At 34.3% G+C, this 21,962-nt stretch overlaps 1 protein-coding gene across 1 annotated transcript in view; it reads left to right on the top strand.

Annotated features, from left to right (window-relative positions):
* The first annotated feature begins 4,813 nt into the window (after positions 1 to 4,813).
* LOC138703415 (serine protease 1-like) overlaps positions 4,814 to 21,962 on the top strand; it is a 30,726-nt gene continuing 13,577 nt past the window's right edge. The window contains exons 1-4 of the mRNA XM_069831256.1: positions 4,814 to 4,940; positions 11,386 to 11,528; positions 13,900 to 13,988; positions 19,256 to 19,403. Of these exons, the coding sequence (XP_069687357.1) occupies positions 4,889 to 4,940; positions 11,386 to 11,528; positions 13,900 to 13,988; positions 19,256 to 19,403 (432 nt within the window). The 5' untranslated portion in view covers positions 4,814 to 4,888. The remainder of the gene's footprint in view (positions 4,941 to 11,385; positions 11,529 to 13,899; positions 13,989 to 19,255; positions 19,404 to 21,962) is intronic.

Below are 21,962 nucleotides of genomic sequence, written 5' to 3'. Positions count from 1 at the left end.
GCGGACGCCCAGGAATAGGGCGATTTTCGACCTCCCCTAAATTTTGGTAACGATGAACCCACCTCGCGGCTGTACTTCCAGGAACACCGACCAAACGGCCAGCAGATCTAGCCCCATATCCAGCCCCAACTAGAGCTATAACTCGCTGTCTCATGTCACGTCGGTTCGCCATTACGATGAGAAATGAGGGATGACGATAATACTTTAGTGTAGACAATGACTATTTAACGTGATATAGAATTATTGAAATAAGAGGCATCTGGCATAGTAAGAGTTAATAAATCAACCCTAAATTAAATATCTAAATAACAGGATATAACAGGAAGTCCAATTGTTGCGAAACTAATCAAATTAAATCTAAGCTGAAATAGCACAGCCATTGATAAATGTTTTGTACACAGAATTAGACTGAATTCCTATTCGACAGAACCTATAATCAATGGCTTGTCTGAACATGATAAACAAATCCTAAGTGTTTCCAATGTCACTGAACAATTTGAAAATATGAATTTAAAAACTAAGAAAGGATCATAAATGCTGTATCTAGTGATTATTTGCATTTATGTCTACAAAATGAATCTTGGAAAAACATATATGATATTGGTACTACTGATATTAAAAGTAAATGCATTGAATTTTTCACTTAATTTCATAATCACTTCAGTGGATGTTCTCCACTCAATGTTGTGAAAAAATGCAAAAGTAGAAACATGTAGATAACGCAGGACTTCAAAATCTCATGTATTAAAAAGAAGAATCTATATGTAATGAGTTGCAATGTAATGATCCTCATGTTCTTAAATACTGCAAAAAGTACAGTGTAATTTATCAAAAATTATGAAAGAGGGAAATAGAATATATTTGAATAGAAAAGTACAAAATTCAGATAATGCAATTAAACCTATTCGAAATATTATTGATTTTAAACTTGTAGATATCCTAAGAAAGAAAATATTTTTTCATTGAAACCAGTGATTATAAAGTAGAGGATCCCAAATCTATTGCAAATTCGTTTAATGTATTATAGTATATAGTACAGAAATATTATTCACAACTGAAACATTCAAGATTTTGCGAAAGATACTGCAATTGGTTACTTAACAGATGCATTTAATAATTAGTATTAATATATGTAATTAGTCAATAACTGCAACAGTGCTTTTTGATTCAATCATAACATGAATAAAATTGAATGCACATTAAATTAAACACTATTGCAAACACGTAGATAAAATAGTTAAAATTAACTGAAGGTGTGAGAATGAAATAATCCAAAGCCATACTTTTAACAAAAAATCTTTTGTGCGAGTGCATTTCTTACACATATGGGAAAGCTATTAATAAAATATTGTAATAATTACTCAACAAATGACATAGCCTAAGGACTCTAAACCTTTGTAAAAGTTTGTCTATTATTATATATATTTTCTAATTTAATTTTAATCGTTAGTTTTTAATATACATATGCATTTACATTGTATATGTGTGTGTATAAATGCATTTATTAGATTAACGTTTATAATATTATAACTTGTAATTTTGTATTGTTTGCGATCATTAACACTTAATCTCAGGACTTTGTAAAACTCTATTTCAACGTTACTTAGCTATTTCAACGTTATTTAGACAAAACAAATCGTTGTGTAGACTAAGAATCGAACTCGCACTCTTCTACACAACACGCAGAAGTCTTACCGTCTGAGCTATTGAAACGACATGAAAGCTTTCCTTTCTGTGCGGGTGTCGATGTAGTCATGAAGGTCCATTGTCGATTTAACTACACGATTTATGTATATATTTATGTTTTATTTACGTAATATTATCATATTTTTTGCAGTTTTTGAAGTGAATTTCGGAACGATGCTAGTAACAAACCAAATAGCCTGAATTTAAGTAACTCAATATTCGTTAGCTTGTGTATCAGTGCTCTGGTCTCCGATCATGCGCAGTGTCTTACATCTGAGACTTAAGAATATTCAATCGTCTCATCCTTTTCCAGGGAAACTGTACATCATGAAAATATTTACCTGGAAATCTAAATCAATGACAATGTGTGGGAAAACATACGAGTAAAAATGTAAATAGAAGCAAAGATAATGGAACACGGATAATAGAACACGTTTCTAACTTTACATACTTGCAGAGTCTATTCACAAAACATACAAAGATAATAAAACACGTTTCCAACTTCACATATTTGAAGAGTCTATTCACAAAACATGGAAAGATATTGGAACACGTTTCCAACTTTACATACTTCGAGAGTCTATTCACAAAACATACAACGATAATGGAACACGTTTCTAACTTCACATACTTGGAGAGACTATTCACAAAACATACAAAGATAACAGAACACGTTTCTAACTTCACATACTTGGAGAGTCTATTCACGAAACATACAAAGATAATGGAACACGTTTCTAACTTTACATATTTGGACAGTCTATTTACAAAACATACAAAGATAATGGAACACGTTTCTAACTTTACATATTTGGAGAGTCTATTCACAAAACATACAAAGATAATGGAACACGTTTCTAACTTCACATACTTGGAGAGTATATTCACGAAACATACAAAGATAACAGAACACGTTTCTAACTTTACGTAATTGGAGAGTCTATTCACGAAACATACAAAGATAACAGAACACGTTTCTAACGTTACAAATTTTGGAGAGTCTATTCACAAAACATACAAAGATAACAGGACACGTTTCTAGTTTTACATATTTGAAGAGTCTATTCACAAAACATACAAAAATAACAGAACACGTTTCTAACTTTAAATGCTTGGAGAGTCTATTCATAAAATATACAAAGATAGTAGAACACGTTTCTAACTTTACATACTTGGAGAGTCTATTCACAAAACATACAAAGATAATGGAACACGTTTCTAACTTTACATACTTGGAGAGTCTATTCACAAAACATACAAAGATAATGGAACACGTATCTAACTTTACATAGTTGGAGAGTCTATTCACAAAACATATAACGATAATGGAACACGCTTCTAACTTTACATACTTGGAGAGTCTATTCACAAAACATACAAAGATAATGGAACACGTTTCTAACTTTACATAGTTGGAGAGTCTATTCACAAAACATACAAAGATAATGGAACACGTTTCTAACTTCACATACTTGGAGAGTCTATTCACGAAACATACAAAGATAATGGAACACGTTTCTAACTTTACATATTTGGACAGTCTATTTACAAAACATACAAAGATAATGGAACACGTTTCTAACTTTACATATTTGGAGAGTCTATTCACAAAACATACAAAGATAATGGAACACGTTTCTAACTTCACATACTTGGAGAGTATATTCACGAAACATACAAAGATAACAGAACACGTTTCTAACTTTACGTAATTGGAGAGTCTATTCACGAAACATACAAAGATAACAGAACACGTTTCTAACGTTACAAATTTTGGAGAGTCTATTCACAAAACATACAAAGATAACAGGACACGTTTCTAGTTTTACATATTTGAAGAGTCTATTCACAAAACATACAAAAATAACAGAACACGTTTCTAACTTTAAATGCTTGGAGAGTCTATTCACAAAATATACAAAGATAGTAGAACACGTTTCTAACTTTACATACTTGGAGAGTCTATTCACAAAACATACAAAGATAATGGAACACGTTTCTAACTTTACATACTTGGAGAGTCTATTCACAAAACATACAAAGATAATGGAACACGTATCTAACTTTACATAGTTGGAGAGTCTATTCACAAAACATATAACGATAATGGAACACGCTTCTAACTTTACATACTTGGAGAGTCTATTCACAAAACATACAAAGATAATGGAACACGTTTCTAACTTTACATAGTTGGAGAGTCTATTCACAAAACATACAACGATAATGAAACACGCTTCTAACTTTACATACTTGGAGAGTCTATTCACAAAACATAAAAAGATAACAGAACACGTTTCTAACTTTACATACTTGGAGAGTCTATTCACAAAACATACTAACGACATATGTTCGATCCCCGGCGAACCTTCGATTTATGACTTATGCAGGACAAGTCTGCGTTCTAGGTAACACAGAAGTTAGAAGTGTCCTCAAGAAACTCAGGTTCCCCTGTGGCATTCTCATCCCATCCCATCCCACCCCACCCCACCTCATTTCATCTCATCTCTGCTATAGCATAGAGCAGCCTTCTATGGCGCACCCTGGACAACGACTCTGTCCGTAAATTAGTCTACATTGCCGGCTTAATATGTGTGAATGACGAACAGTCAGGTGACCAAGACGTCGTCGATCAACCATGACGTCATTCTTAGATTCAACGTAAGTGGTCACATGAAAATTTAATTATATTATGTAACGTAAATTTGAGATATGGCATCGTTGCAAAAGACACTTATCCTTTTGAGATTCATAAAAGGCAAATTTTGTGCTATGAATCATGATAAACGAAGAGATAACACATCTTCAGAAATCCCCTGTCTCATAATATTTATCCACCGTATATCATGACGATACTGTGACGTGTAGAGTTTGAAATCATACAAGCTAGTTTTCAAGGTTCATAATCTATGTAACAAATGAGTCCAGACCTACAGATACCTTTATGTGAAATAAATACTTTACACTATCCCTATTACTCTCAAAACGTTTCCCTTCCTTTTTTGCTGCATAAGTTAGCAATGTGAGAGCATTTCTAATTTTGTTATACCGAAATGTGTTTAATAAAAAGTCATCGCCTCATGATTTTAATAAATCCCGACGTAAGCAGATAAGAGGCGATTAGATAAACACAAGTCGATATTTTCAACCATTTTGTTCTTGTATACGTTCGCAGTCGGTTGTGCGCATCAACTCATCCAGAATGGATTCTCGACTACTTCTGATTTTCTCGTTGCTTCAAATCACATGTTCTGGTAAGAAGATGAAATGTATCATTACTGAAAATGTAATTATCTATAAGTATGTTTTAATTTGTTTAACATTCCATAGGCTATTCAAATATTACACGAAATGTTTGTACTCCTGAATAAAAATGACAGGGAAACGAAAGCATTCTGAAGGAATGATGTTAAAAGATTACAAGCACTTTATACTGTAACATTTTAAGCTCTTCGTATTAATTCAGTCTTAGTACTATGTTGCGAATTATACTGCCGTCTGTACTAATTTATTTATTTATCTATTTATTTATTCATTTATTTATTTTTTCAAAATACGTATCTGAATTAATGTAAACCCTGAAAAGGACATTGACTTTCGCTTACTGGATTATATACAAACGCATGATCTATAACCTAACATTTAAGATGTTTAACTTAATTTATTAATTTCATGGTGCATGTACGTATATTTATGTAATTAATTTTTCAGAAATATATGCCATGAATTTTTTTTGTGTATCGTAATAATTTCTAATATTTATTTTACAGTCATGAAAATTAAAATTTAGAAGTTATATGAATGTTAAAATATATTAGCGGTATATTGAAAACCTTTCCTTTTAATTGTAAATACTTAATACCTTTCTTCAGTGATTCGTCCAAGCTTAAAAATGAGTTTAAGATGACTATTTCATTTATATGACGTCATTCTATTTTCGGCCTATGAAGTGTAATGAAATTTTGAATTCAAAACAATAAAAGTCATACATTGCGATAATTTCTGCAGCTCGATTTATCACTGTCAATTTATCGCATGGTCGTTCTTTTGTTTAGTCAGTGTCGTCAACTGTTTCCACGTAAATCAATGAGCATGAATCCATTGTACTAAATAAAGAGTGAAATCCTACTTCCACATCTGCATCTTTATCTTCTAATTCCATGTCCACTGTATCTAAAGAAAATGACACTCCTTCATAACAATTGCTCATTTAATTAATGTGTTAATAATGTTATTTGTAATTATACTATAAAATGTTTAAATTAAATTATGATTTCAGCAGATAATGAAAATGTATTTCTGTTATAACAAGGGAAAAGCACAGTACATGTAATTAACATTTTTAAACCTGTATTTCGCTTTTCTCAATTGGTAATAACATTCAATTTCTTTATTGAAGTAATCGTTAGTTCGTTACTCATCTATTTCGACTTCACAATGTCTAAATAGGTTAAGTATTAATAAATATACAATTATTAACATTTTGTGAGCGAATTTTAGGGATATATTATTTACGTTTTTATTTTATTCAAGAAATAGTCCTAATAAATGTCACTCGAGGTCTGAGATTTCCCAAATAAATCCACTCGCTTCGCTCGTGGATTTATTGGCAAATCTCGGACCTCTTGTGCCATTACTATAGACAATGAGCCCGCTGTAACTCGTTCTCCAACATCTCTCAGCCCTGCTCTGTTATAGTTTCAGGAGTGGACATTTTAACTGAATTTACAATGAAAAGTAGAAATAATTTTGTATTGGCTGTATAATAATCAACTTCACTTAGCCAAAGGTTTTTGCGTAGATATTGAGTAACCCGTCCTGCATATGAATTTACAGGGTGGCACATGAAATGTCATACCATTTATTTTACACTTAATCTCTATTGATTTGCATTAAAGCTTTACAAAATTATACAGAATTAATAATTAAGATTTGGAATTTCATCTCTAATGCAGAACATGTTCCATATGACCGCCGTTTTGCCTCACAACCTCTTGCAAACGAACCCTTACATTCGTCACCACTTTTCGACACAAGTCTTCAGATAGCGCACGGCACAGCTCCACTAGAAGGACTCTGAGCTGCACCACATTTTCTGGCCTCCTTTGGTACACTTTCTCTTTAAGGAATCCCCATAAAAAGAAATCGCACGGATTAATGTCCGGTCTATGAGGCGGCCACATTTTGCCGCACCCATGTCGATGTGACATCACACGAAGATCAAACATGTCGTGCAGGTAATCCAGAACGGTGTTTGCAGTGTGTAGACGGACTCCATCCTGCATGAACCACTGAGTTTCCATAGTGAGACCTTTTGCCATGAGATGGGGGATAAAACTGCTTTCCAACATGGTTTTGTATCGAACTTGGTTGACAGTTTCATCGAAGAAAATTGGACCGATGATTCCGTGAATCGAAATTGCGGCCCATGCAGAAACTTTTCCCCCAAACATTTCTTTTTCATGCAGCATGTGAGGAGGTTCCCTAGCCCATAATCGAACGTTTTGTTTACTCACAACACAGAATAACTTTCGCCTTGTGTTCAACAGTCAATCCCCCTTTGTTCGCCATTTCACAAATTGATGTTTGTGCTCGTAGCTATGGTTACATCCAAACTGCGATGCTACCTATCGGATTTTTCATGAATTTTGGCATCCACTATCTCAGTTAGAAACATCGAAACAACAATATTAAAATTTTTATGTGATAATTAAATGGTATGACATTTCGTGTATATTAAGTAATGCAAAATAAATCATGTAAACTTTGGCATTGTATTGGATTAGATGACAGTTATGTTTTAAACTTCAAATTAAGACCCATTACACTTTTATTAAGATCGTCATATTTAATGTGCTTCATCTATACTAATAATAAATCTGTAGCCGAAATTTTTCTGGCAATTTTCGATTTTCCAAAAAATAATTGGTCCTAAATATATAATTAACCACCCTGAAACCGAAAATCGCATTTTTGAAATTTTTGTTTGTATGTCTGTCTGTATGTTTGTTACCTTTTCACGCGATAATGGCTGAACCGATTTATATGAAAATTGGAATATAAATTAAGTTCGTTGTAACTTAGATTTTAGGCTATATGGCATTCAAAATACTTTATTTAAAAGGGAGGTTATAAGGGGGCCTGAATTAAATAAATCGAAATATCTCGCTTATTACTGATTTTTGTAAAAAATGTTACATAACAAAGGTTTTTTAAAAATGATTTCCGATAAGTTTTATTCTTTGAAAAATGTTGATAGGACTCATATTTAATGAGATAAATGAGTTTCAAAATTAAAATAACTGCCATCTAAGGCAGTGTAATGAAATAAACAAATGACTTCGTCTATAAGGGGCCTTGGAGACAACAATCGAAAGCTATGAAACATAGCCTACAGACAATGTTTCTGTGTTTCTATGAAGCAATATAGGAAGCTAAATTAACCGATTTGTATAATTAATTATTATTTCATCATTGGAAAGTGTAGCTTCTGTGGATGGACATAATGCTATAATGTTATTACAGTAACTTGAGTGAATTGAGGACAGGTAAGATTAAAATAGCTTCTTATGCACAGAAAACTTGATAGGTTATTCTGTATATTCATTTCCTGTATTTCTTAAAATAATGTTTATGAACATATTCATTTTTATCTCAGAGAATTAACGAACAACGAGAGTGTATTGATTTAGTATGCAGTAATAGTACGTTAGCTTAGCAATCCATTATTTTATAATTCAAATTTTAACTATGCTCAATTGAATCGTGTTAAAATACATAAAATATATATGCAATAAATGCAATGCAAAAAAATTGGGTAATGAGCCAAGCAGATTATGTTGCGCTGTTGTAAAAGCTGTTCCTCCTGAGATTCAAGAGCTCCCACAACAAATTAAAAACTTTCTAATTCGAGTACATCCGTTATCAACACACTTTTTACATAATATAATATAATATAATATAAACATAATAATAAATCTGTAGCCAAAATTTTTCTGTTAATTTTCGCTTTTCCAAAAATAATTGGTAATAACAATTAATAACATGTTAAAGGAATTGTCATTGCACCAAATGAGTAGTCTCTGGATCAAAATGATTCCATTTTAATTATTTGAATATAATTTAAATTAAGTAACATATTAAACGATTTATCCTTCTATCAAACACGAATATTCCCTGGATCAAATGTCCTATTTTAATTATGTAATTACTTTATATTTATTTATAACGGGTGCAGCGGAGCGCACGGGTACGGCTAGTTTCCGAATAAATTTACTAGTAGATTCGATCATTAGCTTAATACAAATTGCTGTAGACTCCAGACAAAGAAATAAATGGCATGCTCAAAACCATGTTTTTGGTAATAGGGAGTGCTGAAAACGTGTGCATTCACGAAAATGTATATTTTTTCGATATAACAACACTTCCTCTAACGAGAAATAAGAGAATCTTTCCCTTTGACGGATATGAATCTCACAGGATCTGCCGGAGATCAAACCTACGTCCCTTTTGATGACAGCTGACAGCTAGGACGAGTTAAGAATTAGTCCAGCGGTCATCAGCACAGAGCACCCTCGGGCTAGCGTCACTTACCTGCGGATAAGAGACTCCAGTATGATCCATCCGTAACTGCTGGCGGGTATGCTCTCTCTCTGTCTGCCTGCTGCACGAGGGGCATATTATGTTACACCAAACATCCTTTACCCATTTCAGCTAGTACTGACGACCACTGAATTAGTCTAAAGACAACTGCTGAACTTTTAAATATGAAATCACGTGATTCTCACCTATTGTTTTTTTTATTTCATAGAAATTGGAGCACAGTCTAATGAGAAATACCTCCAGCCCAAATCCTGTTCAATGTAAGCATCACTTTTATGGTAAACGGAAACTTTTTCCAAGCATACCGTTTCATGTGCAATATTTTCAAAAGAAAGCTAAATTTTAAAACTGCAACACTTTTTAATTTAAAGTCGGCATAAAATGAAATAAATTTTATTTATAAACACCTCAAGGTCCACACCTGTGGAGTAACGGTCAGCGCGTCTGGCTGCGAAACCAGGTGGCCCGGGTTCAAATCCCGGTCGGGGCAAGTTACCTGGTTGAGGTCTTTTTCCGGGGTTTTCCCTCAACCCAATACGAGCAATGCTGGGTAACTTTCGGTGCTGGACCCCGGACTCATTTCACCGGCATTATCACCTTCATATCATTCAGGCGCTAAATAACCTAGATGTTGATACAGCGTCGTAAAATACCCAATAAAAAAGAACACCTCAAGTACTAGACATGTCCTCCGTGTTCAACAAGCAATTTTATTCCCTGTACTGAAGCTTCAATCTTGTGTTGTAATTGCTCTTGGTTGTTTTGTTGTTTAGTCAACTGTCCAAAGACAGGTCTGAATCTCATAAATGATACCAACAAGGCACAACTTATGAGACAACTAGGTCAGGAGATAATGGGGTAGGGTGGCAAGTTCCTTTCCTCTCCTTGCATACATCGCTGACTATAAAATATTACACGAAAATACTGTAATATCTTCTTTTTTCCATCTGATTCAATTCTCTTGTAATTTCTCCCATTTCATTTTGTATCCCTTGTATGTTACACGATTCTATTTTCAGTGTCCTTTTCCGTAGCATATTTGTTGTTCATTTGATTCATTCGGCTTATTTGAATTGGTCTTTTATTTATTTATTTATTATTTTGCTAATAATTATAACATAACATATAATATATACAGAAAAAACTTTAGCTCGCCCCTGAAAGAGGAGAACTCGTGCTCAGGGGCGGATTCTTGAATTGAAATTAATAAGTATACAATACAATTTGTCTTATGTCTACTATGCAATTAAGTTATAGTATATAAATTTTAATTTACTATTTTTTCGATTTTTATAAAATCCATACATAACTTTTTAAATGTAATACTAGAACTATTAGAATTGACAAGATTAGGATATTTAAATATAAATTTGTTATATATTCTTGGGCCTAAATTACTACTATGATTAAATACTGTAACAGTGTTGCATTTTGGTTCAATCTTAAAGAATTCATACCTTTTGTTTCATAACTATGAGAATACAATTCAAAATTATTTCGATTTTTATGTATGAATTTTATTAATACAATATAATAAATTTGTCTTACGTTAAGTACATTAAAGTCTAAAAACAAATTTTGAGATGGAAAATCAATAGGTTTATGAAGACATATTTTAATTATTTTCTTCTGTAATAAATAAAGTGGATTAAAATTGGATTTAAATGAGCTACCCCATTCTATAATTCCATACATAATTACCGAGTGAAATAAAGTTAAATATATTGTGCGTAATAAACTTATTGACAAGTAATTCCTCAATAAAACAAAATAATATACTATTTTACGTAATTTATTACAAAGGTAATTAATGAAATTTTCAGCATGTAATTCTTTTTTTCACATGAATAAGGAGTGCATCAACCACCAACCTGGAGGACCAGGTGATTTTTATCAAGGTTTTCTTCCTCTAGTCTTTTTCAAACCAACTACAAGACAGCAGAGTCTGTAACCCTGAATAAAGGGCCCTCACTATCAGCCGGGATAGCTGAACCCAAGTTTTTAACAGGGTTGTTACTCCTCACACTCAACCTTTGTTATTACTGACTGGGGACAGGCAATGACGGGTTTGTGAAAATTATATGACAACATTAATAGTTTCAGTGATAACGGAAGAAGAGAACTCGACATCGATATCAACGATATCTACGACATCGATATCAACGACATCAACGACGCCAGCCACAACAACACCAATGAATGGTGGCGACCAAGCCGGAGAAACAGATTTTCCGTATCAGGTAGATATTACTTAACTGAAGACATAAACAGTAAGTTGATTCCTTCATTCGACAAACCTTTCTTTAATAAATAAAAGATTTGATTAAAAGGGGTAATAGGGCTCTCTAATGTAAACTTGATTACCTCGGTGTTACATATCTCTCTTATGTAAACTGGATTCCAGCATTCTTAAAAGCAGAGGTAAGCTAGTCCCAGAAAGACTGCATATCTTTCTCAGACCAGTAAACGGAATTACTTCATTATTGAAGGGTGAACTGGCCCTATCGGTGTTGGCTTGGCTTGACTTTGCAAGGGCTGGACTCGTGACGGGTCTGTACACTAAGGCACGCTTTGGTCGATTGTGCGATCTGTATGCGGTGATTAAATTTGCGGTATTGTAGAATACTGATATGGTGGTTTTGGTAGAGTACGAAAATGAGATACAAATAGCCCTAGAATTGGCAGCACTACTGGTGAGAAAAGAAACTTGAATGGATGTAAGTTATAAGAATCGAAGTATTTTTTTTACGTAGAAGTACAGTAGGTCTACATTCCTTCCTAACAACTCAAGCGGTGATGTAGTTCGTCTTGTATTAGTTATTGTGATATTTTCCTAAGCTTCATACGAAACATAATGTTTAAATTTAGCTCGTCTGACCGTGAAACGAGCGGGCCTGGGTTCAAATCCTGGTTAGGACAAGTTAGCTAGTTGAAGTTTTTTTTCGGGATTTTCCCCTCAACATGAGCGAATACTGGGTAACTTTCGGCGCTAGATCCTGGATTCGTTTTGCTGACATTATCACCTTCACTTCATTCAGATGCAGTTGACAAATTGTCGCAAAATAAAGCAATTAAACAAACCTAGTCCGTATTTCGACATGACCAACAACTTCCGTAAAAACTTCCCACGAGAGCTTAATCAAGAATGGCGAATGGTAGGCGTTTTTAGCGACAAAATCCTACTTTGCTTTTGCTTTAACCCAGGCCTGCAGAACTCGCAAAGTAGGGGAACTATGACGTCAGCCTCACTCCACTTCTATTGGGGATGAACGACTTCCGCACCGAGAATGAATGTTGATGCAGCCGAGCGTAAAGTCTGGTTCACAATAAACCGGGAACGAGAACCAGAATGAAAACCAGAATGAGAAGCAGAGGACGCGAATATGAAAATTTTTGAATCACAATAAACCGAAAACGTAAACGAATATCATATCGATATGCATGTCAATAACGATATGTAAAGTCGATATTACGCATTCTGATGTTATCTGTGTATAATTGACCAATGGCGTTCTCTCATGAGTACAAGGCAGCCAACATAAACACAAGTTAACCAACTTCGAAATTTCAACTGAAACATTTCATTAGGTACGGTATTATAAATATGCCCATGCATCTTTATTATCACAACCTATTTTAAGTCTACCATAACGTAAAATAATTAGAGAAGAAACATTTGTAATAGAACAAAAATGAACAAAACAGTAGTTATTGAATTGAAGCATGAATATGTAGTGTGTAATACAACGAATACAGTAATAAAATATGATTCACTTACGATCGGTGTTCAAAGATACAGCTATTGAAAGCCACGTATTCTCCTTCATTTTCTCATCTTTATGCGAGGCGCGCCGCTTATCGTAAACTTGAGGATTTTCCTCAACACTCAATATTAGAATCTCATCAAATAAAACTTGCTCCATGATGCACAGCACAGAACAAAATAATGCATAGGTTATGTCACGGTCTTCTTACTACAACATATACGACAAAATAGCTTTTAGATGGCAATAGAATGAATCCAGTAAGCTGTGATCGGAAACGTGAACGCCAAAGTTGAAACTTGGCCAACTCTCAGTTCCCGATCCCGGGCTCCGGCAAGCTTTTCGTTAATTGTGAATGCTCACATTTAAATGTACACATTTTAACAATTTTACCGTTTTAGTTTTCGTTCCGATTCTCGTTTCCGGTTTATTGTGAACCAGCCTTAACTAAAACGCCGTGAACGCACAGGTAGAAAAGGTGGGTGGGGGTAAGAAAGGGGAAGAAAGCAGTCGCTCTCAAGAGCTACAGTTCTGCAGGCCTGCCTTAACCAGATGCGGTCTTGAAACTCTCTGACCATACCTTCTGTCATCAAGTGTAAATGCAACAAACTGAAAGACAAGGGAAGATTTAAGAAGGCTGGAATAAGGGAGGTCGGAACAATTAAGCATAAGTTTATAGTACTAGGATGTAGGAATAGGAGAAAAGGGGAAAGTTCCCACCCCAGATACTGAATCTCAGAGTTTTATGAACAAAATCAGGGGACAACTGTGAAAAAAAATCTTTATAATATATTGAGAGATATCACACCTATCCTCTCAAGTTAAATATAATACTGTTTTGTAATAGGTTTTCATCATGGGCACTGGTCTATGTGGAGGAGTCATCGTCTCACAAGATTACATCTTGACGGCTGCACACTGCGTATTTGCAGCAGGGTGAGTATCGAAGAAGCGTACAAAATTAGATATTATGTTTCTACTAGTGTCGTGGAATGTTCGAACATGAGAGGGTATATCAAGGTACTACAAACTTCGGAAATACCACATAATTATAAATAGCAGCTTGGTGTACAGCCAAAAGGCAATTGAGATGGAAAGAAACTTGAGAGTGCTATTATAACTATACAGAAAGGGAAATTATCAGAGTTGTACCAAATCGCTAAATCAACTCTAGAAAAAAAGGAAATAGAAAACACCCAAAAAGTTTAGTGGATAGCCTGTTTAGTGTCCAATCTAGAGAGGGAAACCTAGTGCATGGCGATCTAAGAGCTGTAATTGAGGCTATCCATTTACAGCGCGGGAATATCAGATACAACTCACTCGGTAGTTCGTTGGATTAGCTGTGAATGTTGGAGCCGAGAATGTGGAGGTGAATTTCTTGCGGTCGTATGAGAACAGTAGGAAGATACTTGTGTTCCCCGAAGTTCCCTATAAGGACACGATATCAAGAGACCAGATTGAAGAAGTTCTTCCTAATCTAATACAAAAGAAAGGGAAGCTTTTTTTTTAAGGATAATGTTATTTAAGAAATTTACGTGTCACTTTCAAAATGGTTTTATTTCTTTGTATATGTTCTTTTCACTTAGACCTATGTATTTGTAATTTATTTATTTATTTATTTAACCTGGTAGAGATAAGGCCATCAGGCCTTCTCTTCCGCTCTACCAGGGAATTACAACTACAATATTAAGAATACAATTATAATTACAATTAATATTAAATTTACAAATGCAATAAAAATCAAAGTTCTAAAAGATTAACTGATTAATAAAAGCTAGACAGTTTATTGTAAAAGTTAAGAGAGAAGCTTTCTTTTATTGATTAAGTAAAAATTAAACCTACTCTACGCAGTAAGAAAATACTTAATAAGCTTGCTTTTGAACGCTACTAAATTCCGACAGTCTCTGATGTTACTGGGTAGGGTATTCCACAAGCGCGAGAGCTAGATTGTGTATGATGATGAATACGATGATGTCTCATGTGTTGGTATGGCTAGTATGCGGCTATTTTGCGTGCGTGTGAAGAGATTATGATATGCTGACAGGTAACTGAAACGGGAGGCAAGGTAGGTAGGTGTAGAAGTGTGAAGGACTTGGAAAAGGAGAACAAGAGAATGAAAATTTCTACGTTCGTTAAGCCGTAGCCAGTTTAGAGTTTGGAAGGATGGGGTAATGTGGTCAGCGCGACGGACATCGCAGACGAAGCGAACACAAGAATTATGAACACGTTGTAATTTTTGCGACTGGTTGACATTGAAGTCAGTCAGTATAAAATCACAATAATCGAAGTGGGGCATTACTAGTGTTTCCACTAGTATTTTCTTGAGTGATAGCGGAAGGAATTTTCGAATGCTGTTTAAGGAATGTAGTATGGAAAGCACTTTTTTGGTAATATGGGTTACTTGGTTATTCCAGTTTAAATGCGTATCAAAATAAACTCCAAGGTTTTTAACACAGGAAGCAAAAGGAATTATTGTGTCGTTTAACTTGACTGGAAGAGCAGGAGTAATGTGCCTATTATGTGTCTAATACTTATTTATGATGATCAATTAAAAAAACACTTTTCAGTGTCCGAATTCATCCCATAATAAGAGAAAGATACATAAAAAAATCTACGTTACCCCAACACGTGAGGTGATATCGGACAGTATTCATATCGTCGTTGTTCCTGCAATAACTCCTATGTGACATATTTATCGATTTTCAGATTTTTGCTCCATTAAATAACTTAAATAGTGATACAGCAAATAATAAAATCTCCTATATGTAATTATATTTCTTTCTTTCAAAAATGTAAGAATTCACAATCTCCTATGCACTACTGCCATAGAAGAATAAATGTGTTTTTTTCTTCCTACCTAAAATTTCATATTTTGTACATAGGAGTTATTGCAGGAACAACGACGATCTGCTTCTGTAAAGTATATTTCAATGTTTATTATAAACTATTATACAGTAGTGTGTTCACTAAATATATACACCAAAGTACAACCAAAAATAAAAATGTATCATTCACGTTATAAAGCTACACTATAAAATACTTTAAAATTGTCGGACTTCAGCCCCAGTTGACGGTACTTCAATATTGAACCAGGATTTAATCAGAATGCTTTGTAAAGTACGAAGAATAAAATAATACATTAAGGTAGCCCAATTATAAGGTCATGCACACCCATAGTGTAGCGTGAGCTTAAGGCTTTAACCTTTTTTAGTATACGTACAAGACGAACCTATCTGATAGCTGTTAGCTGACTGGTTACATTGCTGGATACGTGCAAGACGAAGACTGTTCGGTCGATTACTACCTAGCCTGTTAGTCCGCTGGTAGAATGGATCCCCTAATTTTTCCAACCTTCCAGAGACCTAAATGCCTTTACTGCGCATGCGTTCTCAGAGTCCGTTCAAATTTCCCCACGTGCTAAACGCCTACTACTATTCATTTTGTCGCGTATAATGGATTGTGAAAGATTAATTTCAAATATTTACATTGTTTGGAATCAGGCTCATCCCGACCACCAATGTGGTATCACCACATATCACCACAGTTGCAATGTACGTGGCGGATTCGAAGTAAATAATGACGGTCTGCTATCATTTCCAAAAAAACATTAGACTCATAGATAACATTTTTTCTAAGGAAACTACAAAAGTTACGGAAACATTTTATTAGACTCTTTTGTTCAGTAGTTTATGCTCTATCATCGGTATTTTTTCGCAGTTTATATCATTTACACCCTATACAGAACGTTCTTTACCGACAGACGCAGAAATTTCATCCGGGAAAGTCTCGGAAAGACTTTCTTTAGGTATACACAGTGCAACAGCAGGAATATGTGATTGTATTGATATTTTCTCTCTCATACTATAAAAGTGTACCATTTACAATCGTATATTTCTAGTAAATAACCAAGTTATTTTATGCATAACAGCATTATTTCGTAATTTGTTTTCGTATATATATCTGGACTTCATAACTGTAATCCTACTACCTTAGGGTACTCATTCTTGTCCGTTGTCAATACGTATGACCTGAAGTTGATGTTGGAAAACGAGATGATAACACTGCACACCAGTCCCATCATTAGCACATCTAAGGCAATAGGTCTCAAGAAAATCCATATATGGCCTTAAGTGAGATAATTCCAATTACCGTAGTAATAAAAATGGAGGCAAAATCATCATGCTGGAATTCAAATTAATCGAAACACAGTTCTCGATACACTAATGTTTGCCGACGATCAGGTTATTATCGCTAAAACAGAAGATGCTTTACAAAGAGCCATTTATAATTTGCAAATAATCGCCTCAGATTTCAGTATGGAAATCTCAAAAGAGAAAACAAAAGTCATGGCATTTTCGGGAGGGAACCCAATTCCAAGTAAGATCATGATAAATAATACTTTAATTGAACGTGTTAATTCCTTTAACTATTTAGGTTATAACCTCTCTTACATCACTGATGATGATATGTCAAACAAAATATCTAAATTTATAAAAATCACTGGCGTAATTAACGCCGTCTTCAAATCCTCCCATGTTCAGAAACATACAAGGCTAAAGGTATATAAGACACTAGCTCGACCGGTCCTCACTTACGGTAGCGAGGCATGGACAATCAGAAAAGCTGATGAGCAAAGGCTGGCGACAGCTGAAATTAGGTTCATGAGACGAACAGCGGGATGCTCTTTGCTGGAACACCGTAAAAATGTGGACATATTGCAGGAACTCAAAATGGATCCTATAGTTAATTTTATTCAACAATATCGACTTCAGTGGAAAAAAACATGTCGAAAGGATAGATCGCACTAGATGGCCTAAACAGATTCTTACTTATGTACCAAGAGGAAAGAGGAAATTGGGAAGACCACGAAAGCACTGGCTTGAGACCGTAACAGATCCTGTAGGGTCCAATACGAGAAGGATATGATGATGATGATGATGATGATGATGATGATGATGATGATGATGATGATGATGATGATAAAAATGTCACATAAAATAGAGCGTTGCTCCTAAGGGGTGAATTCATTTAAGTTCAATTTATTTTTTAATATTTAATATGTTTAGTATTATTTAATGTATTTAATAATAATAATTACTTACTTACAAATGGCTTTTAAGGAACCCGGAGGTTCATTGCCGCCCTCACATAAGACCGCCATCAGTCCCTATCCTGTGCAATATTAGTCCAGTCTCTATCATCATATCCCACCTCCCTCAAATCCATTTTAATATTATCCTCCCATCTAAGTCTCGGCCTCCCCAAAGCTCTTTTTCCTTCCGGCCTCCCAACTAACACTCTATGCATTTCTGGATTCGCCCATACGTGCTATATGCCCAGCCCATCTCAAACGTCTGGATTTAATGTTTCTAGTTATGTCAGGTGAAGAATACAATGCGTGCAGTTCTGTGTTGTGTAACTTTCTCCATTCTCCTGTAACTTCATCTCTTTTAGCTCCTAAGAACCTTATTTTCAAACACCCTTAATCTCTGTTCCTCTCTCAAAGCGAGAGTCCAAGATTCACAACCATACAGAACAACAACAATTATTATTATTATTATTATTATTATTATTATTATTATTATTATTATTATTATTATCATTATTATTTATTTATTTGATCTGGCAGAGCTAAGGCCAGTAGGTCTTCTCTTTCGTCCAGTCAGACTCTAATTCTAATTGAATATTGGCTTTTATTACATTATTATTAGTCTCAAAAGTATTTAATAGGTTTTGTATTGTTTTCTTTTGTTGTATCACAGTTCAATATTGCTTGCCAAATTCTGTGTACATAAAATAAACTAAATAGATACAGTAGTGGCAAAAAAACCGGACCGACCCTTGTAGCTGATTTCAGAGCCTTGTTCACTCCAGAGCACGATAGACTGGTAACTAAGACTTTCGTGATTCGAATTCTGCCTGGGAAGGAAACTTTGTTTTGTTCCTTATTCAAATTTATTCCCAATACTTTTCTATTGCTAGTAAAATTCATGTTCTGGGAATAATAAGTTAATTAAGTAGTAAAATATCGCTGCAATCGAAAAGTATTGGGAATAAATTTGAATAAGGAACAAAAAAAAAAGTTACACTACTGTATGCAAAATAAAATAAAATTAAGGAGTTAACATTTACAGCCCTCTTTTACAGATTCATTACCCAAAGTGATTTCGTATTATGAAATTTGTGCATCTTCTCTGTTTCAGTATGGATATATCAGATATTAAGATTGTATCAGGAGACAAAAACCTGCTGACAGTGGGATCATACCGGTCCATTACTTACGCCACAGAGGTCAAAGTGCATGAGAGCTATAACCATTTCAACAAACTAAACGATATTGCTGTAGTGAAGGTAAGATAAAACGAATATAACCTACTGAGATCATTTTCTTCGTTTTCTTTTTCATTACCTTTTTCTCCTACTGCACGGACCATTTCTTCAGACTAAGAGATGTCCGATAATTAAACTTGTCATTAGGAGAGAGTTCAAATTCTATAGGCTAACCATTTTATTTGCAAATTAAATTCCCTCTTCGAATTGTACCTTCAGGCATCCTTATTATACGAGTTTCTACACATCCTCGACGATTAAAATGTAAAGTTTTTCATGTACAGATAATTAACCCAACAGCTTTTATGCAGAAATAGATAACAGAATCTCATCTCGGACAATATATTTCTCTTATAACTCAATTATTTTTACTTGGTTATTTAACGACGCTGTATGAACTACGAGGTTATTTAACGTCGATGGGATTGGTGATAGCGAAATGGTATTTTGGCGAGATGAGCCCGAGGATTCGCCATAGATTACCTGACATTTGCTTTTAAATCCTTTAAATCGAGAAATAAAAAATGTATAATATACATAATTTGATAAACTCTGATACACAAGGTAAAATATATAATAAAAGTAATTATGGTGTCCAAATGTTTGTTGATTTAACTCCACAGTCCTGCTAACATAGCAACTCATAAAATGGCACCTTAATTTCAGAAAGACATTGTATGTTTTGTTTCTACCAGTGGCGATTCCTCTATGAAGGATATGAGGATGATCCTACAATTCGTGCCTCTGAGGATAGAAAACATTTTAATTACAGATTTTGATTTTCAATGCGTCCCGACGTAATAATTTCCTTTAAGTTTCCACTTTCTGTCGAGAGTTGTCGCCACTGCAGAGCGCAGAAATAATTTCCGAGGAACCATCCAAATATCTTACAGTAAAAGGTTTTTCTAGCAGTGAAGTTAGTGCACAGGGGAGAGTGCGTAGGGAGGGATATGGCTTGAGTTTAACCGCGTTTGAGGATATGACCGCATATCCTAATACTACGACCCTTCTTTCTGGGTGATGGAGACCCTGTCAGAGACTACAATAAGAATTTTCAAGTACCCTTGTAGCCTTCTTAAATGCAGTTCATTGGTCATTTAAAAAAAAATATAATAAACGAAATAATAAATGATTAAAATGAAATAATATGAATAAAAAACAAAATTACATAAAAATAAATAAAATAAGCTATAATAAATACAAGAATTAACAGGACTTTCAGATGACAGGACAGCCGAAAGAATATCTGAAGTTGTATTTGATCATTTAGAAGAATTTAACTGTAGCAAGAAATTAATTACGCAAACGTACGACGGAACATCGGTAAATATCGGGCAGTTCAATGGCTTAGGAGACATCTTCGCAAATAAAAAGGGGAGGAGAATCGAACTTCACTACAAATAAATTGCCAGTTCCAGAATAGTGAGTCAAAGACTAACATAGGCCACTTATATTGATTTTTCATGCTCTATTATTATTAATACTATTATTATTACTAATATTATACTATTATTAATATTAGTTTATGTCTTGGTCATCAGTCGTCAATCTCATATCCTACATACAAAAAATATCACGAGTCGCCACTGGTTTCTACGAACTAAACACACACAACAACACAAAGAGGACAGTGAATGAAGAAGAACCAACGAAAATACCCGTCTACAATCAACATCAGTTCAATGAGTGAATCACGATTTGTAGAAATAAAACACGAATAGTAAAATATCCACCAGAGAGATTAAGTGGAATGTATTTCGTCACGTTTGTGTTTATAATCCATAAAGATCAACAAGAAATTCAGTCCAAGAAACTTACAACATAGAGCAATAACAAATTTTATGGACTCCTTTAAAATAAAATCATTATAAGCGTACTATTTCCCGGTGGGTCAAGTGCAATCTGTGGTGGATAAAGAAGTTGCATAGTGGAGATTATTGCGGATGCTCCAGTTTTCTAAATTTGAAGAGCAGTGACGGACATAAATGAGTGCCAATGTCGTCTTCGTCTCCCGTTACAACATTGAAAGGTACCTATTTCAATAAATACCACCATAGTGACTATGATGAACATATACTCACAGGTACTATGTAAACAACAACGTTAAATTGTAAATTGTTAGTGTGTGCATTATAAGTTAACCACATTTTAATCTAATTGATAACACAGTACAACATGAAATTTGTCCTTTTTATAGAAATATGTGTATTCAATATATTTTGTGACGGCAAAAACGAATCTGCAGTTAGGTTTTGTCCAGCACGTACTGTTTCTCCAAAATAAATATTTAATTAAAGTTAGTGAAATGTTGCACTACTTTCACCTTATGAGATGCAACAAATCACTGAGAGTACATTTTCTTGACAGCCACCTGAACTTCTTTCCAAAAAGAAACCTTGGTGCTGTAAGCAATGAACACGGGGAGAAGTTTCGTCAAGAAATATCTACCTTCGAAAAGTGCTTCAGTGGAAGGTTGAATGCAAGTATGCTGGCTGAATATTGTAGGTCACTCATCAAATAGACTGTAGAAGCTGTCTACAAACGTAAAAGATCAAAAAGACATTTTAATTAGTGAATTTT

This window comes from Periplaneta americana, chromosome 1 (assembly GCF_040183065.1).
Source record: "Periplaneta americana isolate PAMFEO1 chromosome 1, P.americana_PAMFEO1_priV1, whole genome shotgun sequence".
Taxonomy (NCBI): Eukaryota; Metazoa; Arthropoda; class Insecta; order Blattodea; family Blattidae; genus Periplaneta; species Periplaneta americana.
Note: the sequence above shows the minus strand (reverse complement) of the source record. Positions and strands in the feature narration are given on the sequence as shown.